We start from the raw sequence: 19,803 nt of genomic DNA on the forward strand, positions 1-19,803 counted from the left end.
CACGTCTGCAAAGGGGAAAGAGGCCCAGCCTCCCAGCTCACTGTCAACACAAGCTGAGGAAGCCACTCCAGGGTCTCCATCTCCCCTGGGACCTCCCAACCACAGCAGGCCAGAGCTCTGCACAACCGCAGGGGGAGGGAGGCAGGACCATGCCACTGCAGCTACAGAGCTTTCCAGATTCTCCAGCAACACAGGAGGGGACCACAGAACTCCAACCTGCACAGGCCCCTATGACCCAGGTGCTTCCAAGCCCAGTCTTTCCTTCACCGGGCAGGGCAAGGGCTCTGACCCCACTTTACATAGACCTTGAACAGTTTCTCCAAGGCCATAGAGGTGCTAATCCAATCAGCACCTGGGTCAGGTATCCTATCCTACCCAGAGTCCTTCACCTCCTCTTTATCTGGGAAAGCCCACCTTCATGGGACATTGATTTCCATAACTGAGCAACCACATTAGAGCACATGTACCAGACACTTCCAAGAACGCCTACATCCATTTATCCCATTTAATTCTTACAATGTCCTCTGAAGGAGGTAGTCATACCCTCTGTTCCCAGATGAGCCAGCTCAGCTACAAGAGGCTTAAGCCATGTTCAAGGTCACAGAGCTGGGACCAGATGGGGCTGGGATTCACACCTGGCCTTCCAGCTCTAGAGTCGCCTCCTGCCCCTGAACTGGAAGCAGATGGAGGAATCCTGGGAGGAAGAGAGCCACACTGGGATGCTTTCCTCTCCGAGGTCTCAGGCTCAGGCAGGACTTTCAGCCCCTTGGCCCACACTGTCTGTGGGAGGTGCCAATCTTCACCCAGGAGAGGAAATCCAGGCCAGAGAGCCATGCCCCATACCAGCACTTTGGCCATGAGGATCCTTTTTTTGGGGGTTCTGATTTTCAGATTTTCCCTTTCCCTCAGAGAACAAAGATTAGTATTTTTCCTTCAGTCTTTTTCATGAGTGCTAGTACTCCAGTATTGAAGTACTTAAGCATCCTGGCTCAGCAGAGGCAAAGGGCCCTTAAGGAGGAACGAGTCATTCTTCCTAAGACAGTTTCCGCCCAGTGCGCCAAGTGGCCACCTGCAAATGGCTCCTGACCTCACACCTCAGGGAGACAACTGTCCCCTGGTTCCCTCTGCCTTTGGATGTCCCCGCCTTTTGTTTCCTTGGATACCATGAGCTCTTTAGGAGTGTGGGTAGGGAAAGGTTAAATGTGTTTCTCCAGGAAGCTGGAAGTTAGTAGGCAGTGAGGAGGGGACATGCAGGAACTGACATGTGAGTGCCACAGGCCCAGCCACTCCTGCCTTACCTGCTCACCCGATACCTGGACCCCCAGGTACTGATGCGGACACTGTGATACTAAGTGCCACCAAGGCCATGCTTCCCAGGGGTTCCTGCTGTGGCCAAAGCAGCATGGGGTAGACCCACATCAGACCCCGGCTCTGCCACTTAGGCCGACCCTCTCCCAACCTGGCTGCCTGTCCTCCCAGCCATAAAGCGAAATGAAATAAAACCAACATGCAGAACTGCAATTAGGAAAACAATGAGATAACTTATGTGAAGGGGCTTTGCTACATTCAAGTGCTTGACTTACCACCAACTGAATATTAAAAATGAGGGGGAAATCGACACTAAAGCAAGTGTGATTCCAGACCAAAATTATGGGCGAATTTCATTGATGGGACCAGACCACAGAGAGCTCCAACCCTCCACCACCTGCTGTGCACAAAGCCTGGGACCACCCAGTCAATCTCTTCAACTGGAGCAGCAGGGGCTGCTGGTGAGGGGTCTCTAAGCAGCAGCAGCACCTGCCACCTGCATCTTACTAGCTGGCCACACTGGTGCACCTGGGGCCCCCAGCAGCACCAGCCCCTCCCCCTCAGCTCTGGCCCAGGATGCACAGCCAGCAAAGGAGAAGTCACTGTCCATCCCAGCACACTGTAGCCACTTCTCTAAAGGCAAGCAATCATGCTTCCATTCTGTGCCCTAGCAGCCTCTGGAGTTTCTTCCCACACCTGCCCTCCCTGCCGCAGACTGGCAGGCACACACAAAGAATAGACTAATAAACTACATGTTGCCTGGCTCCATTTATCTGTGCATGGAAAGTTGAGGTTCCTACACTGGCTCCCATAGTCACTCACCCTGTTCTCTCATCACTAGCTTTACATTAAGCTGGAAAGACAGTGGAGAGCATGAATTCTCATGGGGCTTCCAATCTAGTGCAGGAGGTCACTCATACAAGAAGTACAATGAGAGGATGGCTCTGTGGCATAGCGGGTAAGCCCACACAGGCGCTGGTTTGAGTCCTGGCTGCTCCACTTCCGATACAGCTCTCTGCTAAGGCCTGGGAAGGCAGTGGAAGATGGCCCAAGTGCTTGGGCCCCTGCACCTGCATGGAGACCTGGAAGAAGCTCCTGGCTGCGGATTGGCCCAGCTCTGGCAATTGTGGGCATCTGGGGAGTGAACCAGCAGATGGAAGACTTCTCTCTGCTTCTAACTCTGCCTTTCAAAAAAATTTTAAAAAAAGTACAATGAGCATTGCAGGGAACAGCCCAGAAACTACAAAGGCCACTGTGTCACGCCACTCAGCCTTTGGGCACCAGAAGAGCAAAAGACACGAGTCTAACGTGGACAAAGCGATGCGCTTTCATGTATTAATGCACTCAATGTAAACCAATTTAGAGATGATTTTTCCCCATTAGTTGTTTTGTTCCTGACTGCCTAATTTGTTGATCTTTGGCTTAAGTGTTCATGGCACTAGGGTAATGAAATCAATTCCTGCAGAAGCCAACACCACACTCAGTCATCCATCATTCCACAAGTACTTACAGGTTGAGCTGTATGAAATGACTAACTGTGCAGGTCAAAACAGGTGGACTGAGGACAATTCTATAGGGTTCCCCCAGGGTGCCCCCTACTTGCAACTGGTGCCAGGCCCTATGCTACGTGTAGGAACTCACAGCCACACAGATGGTGGCCCCCTGCTTACAGGGCCGACACATCCTACAAGGGGAGATGGAAATCACCAAGTAAATAAGCTACCACTGTGAAGGGCAACCAGGGTGAAGCAGCGAATTAAACAGGGTGATGTCAGAGTGTAGCTACCTTGGGTGGGGGACAGGGAAGTTCTCTGGGAGGATCGGACAGGATTACAACTAAGTGGAGACCCCAATGACAGTGCATTGTCAGCTCTGTGAATGGGGTGATGTTGAGGGAGGAGACGATCTAGCCTCGGGCAGCAGAGGGCCCACTGAATCATGAGGTCTGGCCCTACCCCATGGCTGGCTGGACTCAAAGTTCAATCAATCTGTAGCAGGCTAATTTTTAAGTTGATAAATATTGTATGGCCTGTGCATATTGTTATAAATATCCAAAGGGTCCTTGGCAGAAAAAACAAAAAGGTTCCCCACCCATGAAGGGGTCATGATGGACCAGCACACAGAATTGCAGGCTGTAGGATCCCCCAGTCTGGTCCGATTCAGGCTGCCTTACGCCAGGGGCAGCAAAGAGAGGTCAAGGTTTCCACACCAACACATGCCTTGACCAAGGAGATCTACTCGGAAGCCTTCTGGGAGTTGATCCATGTTTTTTTTTCCCTTCCAACACACCAGCTTCATTCTACAGCTGGCATGATATGAACAGCTTCAATATTTCATTCACTAAATTATGCTATATTGAAATTTTAATCGGTGAACCTAACATGGGCTAAACGAGTACAACCATAGACTGCTGTTGCCAGTGCAAATTGTCAAATTGTTTCTTTTGCAAAAGCAATATTGCAACACAAAGGAAAAATCCATAAAGATGCTCATTTTCTTTGGCCTACCCACTCTACCTCTGGGGAATTTATCCTAGAGAAGTAATCTGGTTCAATAGGATAAAAGCCTTCTCTTCAGAAGAACTCCATTGCAGTGTTAATTGTTGTGCACCCAAAGCAAAGAAAAAAACAACACCTGGAATTACTTAAATGGCTACAAATGGGGGGATTTTTAAGGATCAGATGACTCACCTGAGGAAACAGTATATGCCCATTAAGTGTGAGAACACAGACAACATGGAGTTTCAGAAATAAACGGGATGTCTAGGTTTTCGAAAGAAGCAGTAAAGGGAACAACACACATATTTCAAGGGAAAACTAGTAACTGGTAGCTCAAGGTGACCAAGATGACAACGGAAAAGAAGAGAACCAAGGCTGGGGGATGGGGAGTTACCCAGCTCAGAAGTACTTCCAAGTATTGTCACTGCATCAAGTTTTCAATTACAAATTCCTCAGAAGCAACATGACATGCCCATGGCCATAGCTCTCCCCCACAGCACAGGGACATTTGTGCCTTGTATCCGAACACACAAAACAAAGCCAGATGCCGCGATGCCATCTGTGTTATGTTTCCCCCAGTCTTCCACAGGTATGGGCCGGCAAGTGAGGTTCGCCTTGGAGTAACAACACAACGTCGCCCGATTTTACAAGGTTCCCCTCTTTAGGGGGGGAGGGGGCAGAAAGGTGGGGTAAGTGGAAATGTGGGCCTCCTTCTATGAAATGGGAGCATGGGAGAGCAGCAGATAAGAAACAGGGGTTTAACTGCTCCCAGCAAGGCCATCCTGTGCGGGACTGGGCACGGGACCCCAGCAGCTCCGGGCACAGGGAGAAAGAGGCTCAGGCTGGAGGCACTCACCTTTCACAATCAGCTCTGCGTAGTTGGACACGCCGGACCCCCCATCCGAGCGGATCACACAGCGGTACTTGCTGACGCTGCGCTGGGCGGTGTCCGCCACACTCACAGTGGCCGAGAAGCGTCTGTGGTTGACTACACGAGTGACCATGAGGGCCGTGTCCCTGCCATTCCATTGCTGTAGGGCAGAGGAGAGAGGGGAGGAGAAATTATAGCAGCAAGGGCTCCCAGGTGAACTCCATCACGGAGGCTCCGCCCATCCCCACACCTGAGGGCCAGGACCCCCCACCATGATGAGGCTGGTGTGCGCTAGTGATTTAACTGAACAAACTCTGCTAAAGATGGTCGAGAGGAGGGACACCTGGTGGTCAGAAAAGTGACGAGACACCCTAAACACCTGGGTCCTTCCTCAGCCTGCACTTGGGACTGGGCTGTGGCCCCTTAGCCTGCCTCCTTCCTACCTTCATCCCTTAAGCAAAACCACAGTGTCCACCAAAGACATAGCTGTGTTCCATCGTGAAATCTCAGTGCACGGGGCATGGTAATAAACGCTTCAGGTTCTAGTCCCGGAGCTGATGGCTGGATGCGCCATGCCCTTGGCCTGAGCCCCACCTGAACCAGGCTATTAAGGTGGAGAGGGTGTGGACATGTGGACGAGGGCTTTTCAGCTCTGCTCTTCCTAGGCTTGTGCACTTTCCTCTGCCTGGCATGTCCTGACTCCCTGGGAGCACTCCCCATCCTTTCCCCCAATCAGTTCTCGCCCTGACAGATGCACCGGCTTCCGGGGACCAGTCAGGCTTTGTGTGATCAAACTTTCCACACAACGTCCTACTTCAGACTGGGAGCACCCTGAAGGCAAGACTTTTCTTTATTCATCTCCAGCATCTTGCCTCAGTGGGCTATACATTTTTAGAACACAGGTAAATACACACAGGTTTTTATTTTTAGTATCCTGAGTTTTAGGTGGGAGTTTGAGTCTTCGACCCCTTACCGACCGGCACAAGTTATGGTAACCCCAAAGGCACATGCATAACCCATACAGCACACACATGTAGATGCGGTCTCAGTATGTGCCCGACCCCGAGCTGGGGACTTTTCTATAAATCTCCTCGTTAATCGCCACAGCCCTGTTTGAGTTTTGCATCATTGCTGCTTTGCTCAGAAGAAGAATTCAAGTGTCAAAGAGGATAAGTAAATATGCAGAGCAAATACGTCCCTTATCCAGGCTTTCCAACATCAACCTAAACATTCTTTTTCTAAGATCTTTTCCTCACTGTCTGCCTTAATTTAAAAAAAAAAAATTCTAAAAGTGAAATTGAGGTGGGAAATGGCACAGTGGTTAAGTCGCCACTCGAGATGCCTGCATCTCAAGTGGGAGAGCCTGGGTTTGAGACTCGCCTCCACTTCGGATCCAGCAACCTGGTAGTGCACCCCCTGGGAGGCAGCAGGTGATGGCTCAAGTTCTTGCATCCCTGCCACCGACGTGGGAGACCCAGACTCATCTTCAGGCTCCTGGCTTTTGCAGGTATTTTCCGGGGGAGAGGGGGTGAACCAACAGATGGACGGTCTCTCCATCACACAATGGACTCCTTGGGTGATAATGCACACATAATTTGTTTATTTAGCTCACAATTTTGGTGGTTCAATGAAGTCCAAGACCAGGCATCCCATTGGTTTGGCTTCTGATGAGGGTGGCAGAAGACAGTGACAAGGGCACAGTGTGTGTAGAAGGGGGACCAAAAAGCAAGCCAGGATGCAGAGAGTAGCTGGGTCCAATGCAGGCTTTGTAATCAGTCCTCTCAAGAACTGTTCTGAGCTTAAACCTAATGACCATGGACTGCCCACTAGACCCATCTCCTCAACACCATAACGGGGTTAAGTTTCCATCCTCTTAGTGCCGGCAACTTAAGAAGTTGGGCTTAAATATCTACATATGTTCAGGGGCCAAATTATATTCAAACAGTAAGTGCCAACTGTTATATGCATTCTAATTTATAACCCATAAGCTTAGGCAGGTATCTTATCTTCACCATACACATGAGGAAGCTGAAATCCAAAGAAGCAAAATCACCTGTCCCAGATCTCCCAGGTTATAAACTGTAGAGCTAGAATTTGAATGCAGGGCACCTGGCTTCAGAGCCTACTCATAAAAAACCCCATGTGTTTGCTCTGATGTGGGACTACTCCCCCACCACACCCCCACTTCCAAATGTGGGAGAGTACAAGCAACAGGTATGAGTCTACAATCCACCTATTTGTCATCAACTTCTTAGCCAATAACAACAGCAAAATCACAAAGGCAGGAAGTGAGTGTAGAAATCCTGTATAAAAGGTAGGGGGAAATAAACGAAAGTGAGCACCATCCAAACAGCCTATGAGACATAGGCCTTGGCTCAGACATGAGTGTTGTGAACAGCCTAGAAATCGGATGGGTTGCAAAGGAGAGACTGAGAACAGTGTCAACATCCAGGATCTACAAAACATGAGCTAAGAGGTGAGTGGCTAAGGAAAAGCCCTAAGAAGGAAAATGAACCCAGAGGAGCCAAGGAGAGAATTCCTGAAAACAAACAATACCCTTTGAAGAATTCAACATGGCCTTGGAAAAAAAATAGAAATCAACACTGCAGAAAAGTGCCAGCCTGGAAGACAGGCCTGACAACACAACCCAGAGAGCAAAAGAGAGAGAGAGAGAGAGAGAGAGAGAGAGAGAGAGAGAGAATGGAGAGAGACAAACTGATACAGAAAACAGACAACTACCACAGAAATCACATTAGTCCAGGTCTGTTTCCTGAATTAAGACCAGAATCTTCAGACTGAATGGAATACCCTCTACTTGATACATTTTTTAGAAAAACAAAAGAGTGGAGGTTAATAAAAATATTAGCTGTTAAGAGTAAAGAAATAAAATCTAGGCAGAAAAAAAATCAAGTACAAAGAAAAAAAAAACCACTTAAGCCCAGCTGGTATAAAAACCTCCTCACCTGCAATTGTTTTCAAAGTCAAGACAGCACCCATCAGCAGTGATTGGTCCATCAGTGGTCCCAGATGGGCCCTTAGGAGGCTGTACTTACTGTTTATAAGAGAACAGGATGGAGCTAATAAAATGAATGAAAGCAAGTGCCCAATTTGTGCACCCTTGGGTAGGCAATTTCATCTGTGAGCTTCAGTTTCATCATACATGTTAGGATTTTGATCATTATACCCACTTTACAGAATTATTGTGAGGAACAAATGAGACTGCATATAAAAAAAATAAAAAAAACAAAACCCTCAGCACAGGATGGCAAAGCTTGGGGTCAGCAGAGATTTCTAACTGAACCACGAAAGGTGTGGTAGTCAGGATAACAGCTGCTCCAATGACGCTGACATCCGAATCCCCAGAGTCTCTGAACGTTATCGTATCTCACCGAAGAGATTTTAAAGATGTTGTTAAGTGAAGGATCTTGAGATCAGGAGATGATTTTGGATGATCCAGCCAGGCCCAATGAGCCCACAGGAGCCCCCACGTGTGAGAGAAGGAGCAGGTGCATCACCATCTCAGAAAGGCATTGGTCTGAAGCAGAGTGCAGAGCGAAGGGACTGCTGCCTTGAAGATGGAGAAGGGTGCCAGGAGCCAAGGAATGCTGGGAAGAGGAGGGGGACAGATTCTCCCTGAGTCCCTGCAGAAGGAACACAGCCCACCTGTACCTTGATTTTAGCCCAGTGAACCCAGACTTCTCAGATCCATAGCTCTAGGGAAACACATTTGTTTTGTTTCAAAACCATTAACTTGTGGAACTTATCACTGTAGCAGGAACGACTAACACAATGACAAAAAGGCTGATTAAGTGCGCAGCATTCATTTTTCACATGTACTCTAAGTTTTATTTCAGTGCAGCCCCGGGCGTTATTTACTTTTCTTCTTAATGGTGTCGGATTCCAGCAGAACCAGGGAGGATTATGCTCACACCCCTGAACCAGTCACGCTGTTCTGTTTAGCTCCTGAGCACTCTTGCCCACTGAAGGATAGGAAATTGCAGGTTGTCTTATGAATTTCTGGAAAATAGGCCTTTTGATAATCACACTTGTCATATTGGGGGCAGGCAGGCACCAGCAGGGCAGGCATGAGCTCGAAGGCCCAGATTCATGAGAGCAAACAGCACAGTGATGGACCATGGGCAAGGAGAAATGGAGGTTAGGTTCAGGGAGATGAGCCCAGATGGGAGCGGATCCTGAGTATGACGGGTCAAGACGAGGCAGGAAAGGCAGACGAGTGCTGAAGGTCAAGGCCAGTGAGCAAGAATCCAGCAACAGAAATCCAGGCAAAACTAAAGGACCGCAGAGATGATGCGCAGGCGGTGAGGGTCTCAGTGGCCAGAATGCTGTGGCCGCCTGGAGGAGGCAACCTGTAAGAAGCCGGTCTCAGCCCCAGGTGGAGGCAGAAGAGGAGATGTAAGGAGACGTTTTACACAACAGCTAAGGGCTCAGCAATGCTCCCAGCAGGACTGGAGAGGGACAGGAATGCAGGGAGCCTGAAATGGACCACAAGCAGGAGGCAGGAAAGTAAAGACTCCCAACCAAGACAGCAAGTAGCCTATAAATGCACACGGCTACAAGTTCTGGGACGCTGGGAATGAGGACCAGGGCGATGAAGGAATGTCGAAGTCCTGGGAAAAGCCAAAGAAAAGCCTGGCACGGATGAATGCCCACGGAATCCCAGGAAAGAGGCTGTCACATCCAGCTGGTGTCCTCCACTCGGACTCCTATGAACTCTTCCAGCTCCTCTAGCATTTTTCAGACGCGTGGACTTCCTTCCTCTGAAATCGCGGGGCTTACTCTTTTCCTGTTCTCGTGAGTTCTTCAAGCCTGTATGTCTCCTCTCCAGAAGCACAATCCTCTTTGAGGCTTTCACATTTTATAAGACAATCGAATACATTTCCCAGTGGACGCCGCCAAGCTGCGTTTTAGGGTGGGTGGCCTCAAAGCCTAGTTGGAGACATGGTGATTTATGGAGTGCTCTCAGGAGAAAGGAAAAGAAAGGGGCTAAGACAAAACTGGAGGCATGCTTCAGCCTGATCCCACAGGGAGCTCTGGTGCACACCCTCAGGTTGATGCAACCTTGAGGTCCAGAGGCCTGCATCTATCCCACCATGCCCAGCAGGCACTGGCCGTGGAGCTAGGGAAAAGGGAACTTCCCATCTGACTGAGGACAGGTTCTCGGGGGGAAGGGAGAGCTGTGAGCCTTTCGCAACCACCATGCACAAAGCTTTGGGACTGGGGACACTGGCCTGGAAACGGGATCTATCGAGGATGCTAACAGCATCCCCTGTACCTGTCTTTTCTTTCCTACCCCTACCTTGTCCTACATCTACTAAAACCTGATGGTTCCTGAAATCCAACCAGCTGCTGCCCTGCAACTTGCTGGGGTTGAGTTCCCGAGTCTCTTTTTATTAAGGGGGCTGAGGACTGGGCTCTGGAGTGCACCAGCCACTCTGCAAGGCTGGAGCACCCTGCAAGAAGCCCCACTGCCCATGAAACGGCAATACATTCCCCAGGAGTGAAGCGCTCCATCACCGAGTATGATAAATATGTTGTTCGACTTGACAGGATTTGTCTGAGCATTTATTTTTTGGCGAGTTCTATTTGTTTTTCATTTATCTGAGAGGCAGACAGATACAGAAAAAGAGTCAGAGAGGCAGGCAGGCTGGCAGGTAAGGAGAGTCCTACCCACTGCAATGGCTGAGGCGGGGCCAGGCCAAAGTGGGGAGCCAGGAACTCACCCCAGGCCTCCCATGTGGATGGCAGGGACCCAGCCACTGACGCCATCCACCTGCTGCCTCCCAGTGTGCACATTAGCAGGCAGCTGGAATCAGGTGCAGAGGTGGAACTCCAACCCAGTTTCTCCTACACGGGATGGAGGTATCCCAAGCAGTGGCTTCATCGCTCGGCTGAATGCCTGCCCCTGTCCAGGTGTTGATTACCTTGAGAGTGACAGCAGCATTCTTGAGGTGTGCTTGGTGCTAGGCCCTGTGCTTACTGGCTTATGTAACACTTAATCCTCTGAAAATCCCTGTGCAAATTCCTCTCAATGGGTGGCCCTGGACCACAGCAGCCTCACCAGTATGACCTGGGAACTTGTTAGAAATAAAAGTTTTTAAGAGAATCCCAGGGCTGATATCCATTTGTAGATGTTGTTTATTGGGGCTGCTAGTCTGAGTTTTTCCCCCCTTTCCCTATTCTATTATTAATCACATTGGAAATGTACTCATTATTTTACAAAACAGAAATGAGACAGTGTGGAGTGTGCAAGGTATAATTTCTGCCCAGAGGAATTTACAGGCTGGGTTTCCAACACAACAGAAAAAAAAATAAGTAAAACAGAAAGGCAAGGGCTGAAACAGTACACGTCACGGAGGAAACAGGGCTCGCGAGGAAAGAGCAACACTCGCAGAGCAACCGAAAGCTGTGGGTCTCAGTGGTCCCCAAGTCAGCTGCATGAGCATCGCTGGGAGCCTGTTAGAAACATGACTTCTACAACCCCTGAGACCTAACAAATCAGCACCTCTGGGGTGGGGTGGGCCTTCTTCCCTTTTTCTTTTTAAAATGTACATATTTATTTAAAAGTCAGAATTATAGGGAGAGAAGAAGAGAGGGAGAGAGATCTTCCATCCACTGTTGCACTCCCCAAGTGGTTGCAAAAGCCAGGGCTGGCCCAGGCCAAAGCCAGAAGCTTCTTTGTGGTCTCCCACGTGAGCGCAGGGGCTCAAGGACTTGGGCTATCCTCTGCTGCTTTCCCAGACCATTAGCAGGGAGTTGGATCAGAAGTGCAGTAGTCGGAACACAAACTGGTGTCACAGTTAGCGGCTTCACCCTCTACACCTGGGCCTTCTTCCTTTAAACAAACCCTATCAGGTGATGCTGAGACTGCTGACCTTGTCCTAGGTTTCAAGAACTTCAAGGTCAATGCCTTCTTCAGGCCCTCAGGAGGAAAGCAAGGGACCAAATAATGCCACAGAATGTGTAAACAGAAAATCCCTTAAACCTAAGACCACTTCCTGAGGGTGAGCAATGGGTCACTATGCTGAGTGTGCACCAAAACCCATGCTGTGCTCCATGGGCAAAACCCTGGGTCCTGACCACGGGTTTTGACTGAGCCCCCTGAGAAGAAGGCTGCCCTCTTTCTTTGCCCACAAGCTGTGTCTGCCTATCAATGTGGAGGCTCCTGCAGCTGCAGCTGCCTGGAGGGTGAACCCCTTTGGCCAATGAACCCATCCTGAGCGGCAGATTTGGTCTAAATTAAACCAAGGCATTGTGCAGCCTAATCTGAAGTGCTGCTTAATCCCACTCACACCCGCCCACGTCTTTCTCACCGTGGCCATCATTGCCTTTGGAATCTCTCTCTCTTCCCTCTTTTCCCCTTTCCTCTGCTTCTCTTGCTCTGTAAAAACAACTCAACTTCCACCTCTTCTGAGCTGCCTTTGTTTTGTGTGGATAAGTCTGCTTGAGCGGAGAGCCCACACTCCTTGCAAAAGGCAGGGCTGTAAATACCCACACTTTAATATTGCTGTCCCCAGCACATGGGCGTCCTTCTGCCCCAGGCAAGACTTTTATCTTCAGGAAGCCCCAGGAGAGGACAAGGACAGCCCCTAATGCAGCAGAGTGTGCCGCTTTCCTGCTCCCTGATTATCAATCAAGGTATCTCGACGGCCTCGCCATTTCGTAATCCCCACCCAGTCTCCTCTGGTGTCCCGGCGTTATTCCCTTCACAAAGAGACACACAGCCTGCAAAGATGGATGTCATTATTTCAGAGAGCAGACAGCCTTGCAATTGATTTGTAATTGGCAGAAGTGGAAACATTACTGTCTTTAATAAAAGGAAATGGTGTCTGGTTTCACACAACACATACTAGGCCTGGTTTATAGGAAATATTCTAATACAAAGTCTGCTCTGAGCTTTTGGTTTTAAAAATAAATAAATAAGGAAAAGGAAATCAGGCCCAGTACTTCCAGCTGAAAATTGTTCAGATGGCTCCAGGAATCCCTGGGCCAGAAAATATTTAGATAAAGCTCCTACAATTCATCTCTAACGAATATTCTTTTCACTTCTAGCCACACCGCTGCAACAGCATTGCAACAGCATGACATTTGGAAACTTGCTAAAATCTCGTCCATTGATTCTCCTAAGACCCTATTTGTTCCTTTTTGGCAGTCTCTAAAGAATAGCTTGTGATTATTCTTTATTAAAAGTTAAAAGGAATGGAAGTAGACATAAATCATGTTTGATTAGCTGTGCTGAAACCCACGTGGAGGCCTATGGCAGGCACAGCCAAGTGCTCCTGCGGGGGTCATGTCTGGGAGCAGAGCTCCTCCAGAGAGCCAGGAGGGGCCTGGCACAAGCCCCACAGGGAGCTGGCTATCAGCCCTGAGCAGAGAGGGTGAGCAGGTGGGGAAGGGCCTGCACACGTGTCACCTCCCGGCACAGTGATACCTCCTCTTGCCTATGCCTGGTCACCTCTCAGAGCTCCACCAGCAGGCCTCGGAGCCCACCGGTGTAGCTCCGATTATGCAATCCTCACGCCTTCCCTCTCTGTCCCCACCAGCCGTCATCTGTCCCCGCGGCAGTCTTGTCACACTGTGATAAAGTAGCTGACTCTGGGATTAGCTGCTCGGCATCCATCTCTGCCACCGGAGAGGAGCTCGTGTGGACGAGAGCACGTCCACCTGCTTCCCATGCTCTGCCCGCTCCTAGGACAAAGCAGGAAGGAGTGACCCTGAGATCAGACCCCAAAGGGTGTAAACTGAGCATGGGCTGGGAGAAGGCACCAGAAGGAAAAACAATGAAAAAGAACAAGAGTGAGGGGCAATTTCCGCGTTCCAGTCGGCTGGGTCCTCCAGGGGTCTGTACAGCATAGCGACGGAAGACACCCATGCAACAGGTGCAGACTAAATCAAGAGAACACAGCCCCGTCTGCAGGTTCCCAAGCCCAGCTGGATGTTCATTCTTTGGGTCACCCTGAAGAAGCTGTTTGTTCACCTGCGTTTCCCTTTGGGTGAAAAGTAGTAAAGACAAAAGAGAGTTGTTGAATTCTTGATTTAGTGGAGGGTTACGCTTGTGATTATAAATTCAAAGTTGTCATTGTAAAAATTAAAAGAAAAAATAAGAAAGGAAGGAAGGAGGAAGATGAGAGGGAGGGATGAAGGGAGGGCAAAAATAAAGAGATCACAGTGCCACTTCATAAAAATGCAGAAGTCCAAGGCCAGTGCTGTGCTTAGTGGGCTAAGCCTCAGCCCATAGTGCCCGCATCCCATATGGACGGTTAGTATCCCAGCTGCTCCACTTCTAATCCGTCTCTCTGCTATGGCCTGGGAAAGCAGTAGAAGATGACCCAAGTCCTTGGGCCCCTGCACCCAGGTGGGAGACCCAGAGGAGGCTCCTGGCTCCTGGCTTCAGATCAGCACAGCTCTGGCCGTTGCGGCCATCTTGGGAGTGAACCAGTGGATGGAGGACCTCTCTCCCTGTCTCTACCTCTCTCTGTAACTCTGCTTGTCAAATAAATAAAATAAATCTTTTTTTAAAAAAAATGCAAATCCATTTAACCTATCAAGTTGTGAGGTTAGTATCTCGATTAAAGTATTAATAAGAAATTGGGATTTGCTAAGCGTGACGTTACTCAGCCGTGACCAGACCTATTGTGTGCAAATGTCTGGTCATCTCCACGAAGAACATGGGAGACAGACACAAACAGGATGGCCACTGTGTGCTGAGTGATTGCCCTCTTCTGCTCTCGCCCGTGGACCTGCAGCAGGATGCCTGTCAGCCTGCAGACCCGATGAAATCTCAGACCCAGTACAGACCCAGTACAGACCCAGGGTCTCAGTGAGCCGAAACGGCAGGAACAGGTTCACGGAGCCAACAGCCAGCACCACCATGTGCAGAGCCGGAAGCCACGCTCGGGCCTGTTACCCATCCCTTGGCTTTAACAGGAAGCTCCTGGTGACAGTCACTCAGGCCACGCCCGAGAAGAGGCAGGAGTTCACTGAAACTGCATCTCACGTGCAGACATCCACGTAAGGAACACAGCTAAGAAGGGAAAAGGAGAAGTTCAAAGAAAACTAGAGCGGGCAATTTGATTAAAAAAAAAAAAATCAAGGACATTGCTATTTCATTGATCTCATTTGCAAATTTGAGAAACTCAAATATTCTGAAATATTTTCCACAGTGGCCAATAAATTAAGCGATTTATAAATACAAGGACACTTCAAAAAGTTCATGGAAATCGGAATTCAGTTTATTTTGGTGCAAAAATTTTGAAATCCGCACATTCAAGAGGTCCTCAAAAGGTTCATTGTTATAAAAGCACTATGCACAGATTTCAAAACATTTTGTACTGAAATAACTTATCTTTTAATTTGATTTCCAGAAACTATGTGAGTTACTCTTGTATGTGCTGAAGAAATTTTTAATAGGAAACCAGCTGCAAAGAAGGAAAGGCCAGGGTGGTAACACAAGGTAATGGGGCCACAGGATAGGCACACAAGGGCAAGCTCAGGACTTAGAATATGATTCACACCTATGTTCACTTCCGGCCTCCGCCCTCCACCACCTGTGCAATCCTGAAGATCCCATTTACCTCCCTACTGCTCTGTCTCCTCGTCCATAAAATGCAGCTACAATGACATCCATCTGAAAGGCTCGCCGTGAAAATTAAACGGATGCTGTGTTCAAGCACTCGGATGGACAACAGCTGTTAGGAGGTGGCATCATCGCTTCACCTTCATTATTCAGTTGCAGTGTGGCCCGAGGCTTTCATCAGGAACCCCGCACAGAAGCGATGCCTGGTGCAGACACAGGCACGTGGTGGGAGGAGCTGCTGCCCAGAATACTCAGAGCTCTGGGAGCCCGCGGCAGCCCCTCAGGAGCGAGGAGATGAATTACTGCCAGGATGGGTGGCTGCGCCGTCTCCTCTCGGCCCGAAGGGCTCACAGGGCAGGGGCCTTTCCATGCCATGCTCAGATCTGCTCCTGCTCCAATGCGTGTGATTTGTCGAAACACATACACCACCCGTACTGGGATCTGTGCAGAGTGTTTGGACACATGGCCTCATTTCTGAGACTCTCCAAATGTTATTTATTGTACAAACTCCCACTGGAGCAAAGCCTTTGTAATGAGGCCTGGAAGTCTGTTCCAAGGGGGGCTGACTCCGGCTGCCCTGGAGTCCCAGAGGAGTCTGGGGATGGAGCCCCCTCTGCCATGCTGCTTGACAAACACCTGAGCCATCCCTAAGTGCCTCCCATAGGAGGAGCACCTAGTGGCAACGATGGAGGCATGGGGAAACCTGAGAGAAGCTGACCAGTGTGCTCCGTGGGGCTGGCACATCTGCTGGCATGAGCTGTGCCACGCCCGGCCAAGGCTCCCCACCCTGCTGAGAACACTCTGAGTCTAGGCAAAAGTCATCATCTCTCTCTTTGGTGATAGCATCTCTTCTGTTTAAATCAGTTCCCTATATTCATTTTATAGTATCTGAATGAAAGAATAGACATGAAAATAAAAATCATACGTGATCTTGCATCACCATCAATTGTGAAACACCTGATGTGTGCATGTAGTGCTACATAGAAGCATACACACGAATGGACATCCTTGGGTGTGTGGTCAGCCTCAGTGTTGACGAGGGTCCCTTGGATTTCAAATTCCAGAGATGCTCAAGTCTCTTCCATAAAATGGCACAGTATTTGCATATAACCCACCCACATCTGCCCATGTACTTTGAATCACCTCTGATTACTTATACTACCTACTGCAATATAAGTGCCATGTAAGTAGCTGCTAAATTGTTCATCAAGTAATGACAAGAATAAAACACTTGCATGTTCAGTGCAGAAGCTAACTTTTTGCCAAATATTTCCTGTCTGAAGTTGGGTAAACCTATGCGTAAGGAACCCACAGATAAAGAGGGCCAACTTGTGTGTGTGGGTATATGGGTGTGTATTATATGTGTGTGTATTATACATATATGTGCATATTATATGTGTGTATATGTGTATTATATATGTGTGTATATGGGTTTTTATTGTAAAACTTTATATATTGGATGTATTAATTGTTTTCTAACTTGTTCTTTTTCACCTAATTACATATTGTGAAAATGATATTAACTATTCTTCTATAATCTGATATTTAATTATTACATTCTAGCCTTTCTTTAAGTAGTCTCCTGCTGGACAATTTAGTTTCTAATTCTTTCTCCTGTTGAACATGCCTGTAGATACATTTTTGTCTCTATCTCTGGTTATTTCTTTATGTAAACTCCCATACATAAAATTACTCATTGGAAAAATGTGTGCATTTTAGGCTTTAGATGTCAATTGCCAAGTCACCTTCCAGAAAACATGTACCTGTTACATTTTTCACTGTGCTACACTGATAATGCTGCCAGTGTGTTCCCACCTTTCTGCAGTGTGTGTGTGTACTTTTCATAAGGGCTCCCCAAAACTGCAGATCACTTTGCTTCCTAGAAATTCCACAAAAATGAACACCATTCACTTGCTTTTAAACTGCCTGAGAAATTACAAGTTTGGATTCCTCAGGCCATTGTATCAAACAAGAAATGAGCAATTTATGAATGAGGCCCTTCGACCACAGACCGTGGCATTACAGCCATCCCTCAGGATCTGCAGAGAATTGCTTCCAATAACCTCCACAGACACAAAAATCTATAGATGCTCCAGTCCCTTATATGAAATGGCACAGTATTTACATACAACCTATCCCTGTTCTCCCACATATATACTTTAAATGAGCTCCACATTACTTATAATATTGCATGTGATGTAAATGTTATGTAATTAGTTGCTACACTGTGTAGCTCAGGTGATAACAAGAAAAAGTCTGCACATGTTCAGTACAGATGCAATGTTTTTCTGAATATTTTTGATCAGCAGTTGGTTGAAGCTACAAATGCTGAACCCAAGTTTACACTGGACCAATTCTATACTCATCACAAAGAGAAATCATCCCAAGAAAATCTTGTTTGTAATTTTTCACTGTCCTTTTATCAACCTTTGCCTTGAAGCCCTAGATTTATTTTAGGCTCAGATACAGGTATTTCTGCCTAGGTCCTACCCACGGATTCTTATATAGAACTCGCACTGTAATTCCAGGATAGCTACCACCAGAGGATGTGGCTTCTGGAAAAGTACACGCTGTTTCTAGAAGGGTGCACATCACGAGTGTGGGCTGCTCCTTCCTTTTAATCTCAAATAAGTTGAGTTATTTGAAAGAGAGGGACAGAGACTGACTTTCCACTGATTCACTCCCTAAATGCCTGCCATAGTTGGGGCTGGGCCAGGATGAAGGCAGAGACCTGGGAACTCAGTCAGGGTCTCCCATATGGGTGGCAGGAACCCAAATCCTTGAGCCATCACTTGCTGCCTCCCAGAGACTGCACTGGTGGGAGCTACAATGGGGAGCCAGGCTGGGAGTCAAACCCAGGCACTCCAAACGAATGCAGGCATCCTGATCGGCATCTTGACCCCCATGCCAAATGCCTGCCTGGTTACAGGTCCTAACACTGAAGTCACTAATGCATTTTGAGTTGATTTTTTATATGGTGAGAAATAAGGGTCTAGTTTCATTCTTCTGCGTTTGGATATCCAATTTTCCAAGTGCCAATTATTGAAGAGACTGTTCTTCCCCTGTGTAAGTTCTTTTGCTTTTGTCAAAGATCAGTTATAAAAAAAAAAAAAAGCATAGGTTTGCTTCTAGAATCTCTGTTCTATTTTACCAGTCTGTTTTCATGATAATACTATGCCTTTTGATTAATGTAACTTTGTAGTATATTTTAAGTCAGGTAATACAATGAACCCTGCTTTGTTCTTTTTGTTCAAGATCACGTCAGCCATTTGGTTCCATATGACTTACAGCAATGCTTTTTCTAGTCTGTAAAGAATGACATTGGTATTTTGCTAGGGATTGCATTGAATCTGTAGGTCACTTTGGGTAGTAGTGGCATTTTAAAAAGTTATCACCTTTGGCAATGTAGTGAAATTCCTCAACTTATCGTGGAAGCTATATCAGAAAATACTGCTGTTGAAAGACAGACCTGCTGTAGGCATTTAATGAAGACTTTTTTCACACCTGTACCTGTCTCATTTGCTCTGGGTATTCTCCAGCCAACACACCCCAGCTCTGTTCTGTGGAATAGAACCCTGGTAAGTCTGCTGGATCCTCCTCTAGCTGTTGACCAGACTGAGAGCAATGCCTCACAAGAAATCCAAACATAGGGGCCTGTCTCACATCAGGGTTGCCAACATCTCCTAAGGGGTTAGTGACTTACAGGTTCTATTTTGTAGAAAGATGTTCACCTGTGTGACAGTTAATTTTAGGTATCAACTTGACTGGGCCACTGGGTGCCCAGATTAAACATGAATTCTGTGTGTGTGTGTGTGTGTGAATATGTTTATGGATGAGATGAGCATTTGAACTTTCGGGCCCAGTTAAGTAGCTGGCCCTTCCCATGTGGGTGGGAATCACCCAGTCTGGGGAAGGCCTGAGTCAAATAGGAAGATAAGGGGGAGTTTGCCCATTCTGCTTCCTGCCCGTCAGCCTCAGCGAGCATCTGCCCTTCTCCAGCCCCTGGGCTGAGATGTGCGCCATCAGCTCCCACGGTTACCAAGCCTTGGGATTTGGGTGTTACTGAACAAGCTTTCCTGGGCTTCGAGCTTGCAGACAGCACATCACAGGACTTAACCACTGCACCAGCTTGGATCTCTCTCTCTGGAGAACTTTCACTAATACGAACTACTTCCAACTAGAGTAGTTCCATGGTTTCCATGGCGGATTGGGTCCCTCAACCTAGACAAAATCCATGACACCGATTTCCTGATGACAGATGGATCTGTACACAATGCATACACATCCTCTCATGTACTTTTAGTCATCTCTGGATTATGGTGGTATCAGTGCTATGTAATAGCTGTCACACTGTTCAGGGGACAGTGACAAGAAGAATCAGGCCATACACATTCAGGATAGACACAATTTGTTCTTCTGGACATTTTGGTCCACATCTGGTTGACCCTGTAGATGCAGAACTCACACATCCAGAGAGCCAAGTGTACACCGTGGCATAACAGCCCGGACTTAACTAGCCTCCCAGGCATTTG

At 48.0% G+C, this 19,803-nt stretch overlaps 1 protein-coding gene across 1 annotated transcript in view; it reads right to left on the reverse strand.

Moving 5' to 3' along the window:
* Positions 1-19,803, reverse strand: part of PTPRT (protein tyrosine phosphatase receptor type T) — a 787,789-nt gene that overhangs the window by 653,803 nt on the left and 114,183 nt on the right. The window contains exon 5 of the mRNA XM_062202558.1: positions 4,663-4,837. Within this exon, the coding sequence (XP_062058542.1) occupies positions 4,663-4,837 (175 nt within the window). The remainder of the gene's footprint in view (positions 1-4,662; positions 4,838-19,803) is intronic.

This window comes from Lepus europaeus, chromosome 10 (assembly GCF_033115175.1).
Source record: "Lepus europaeus isolate LE1 chromosome 10, mLepTim1.pri, whole genome shotgun sequence".
NCBI lineage: Eukaryota > Metazoa > Chordata > Mammalia > Lagomorpha > Leporidae > Lepus > Lepus europaeus.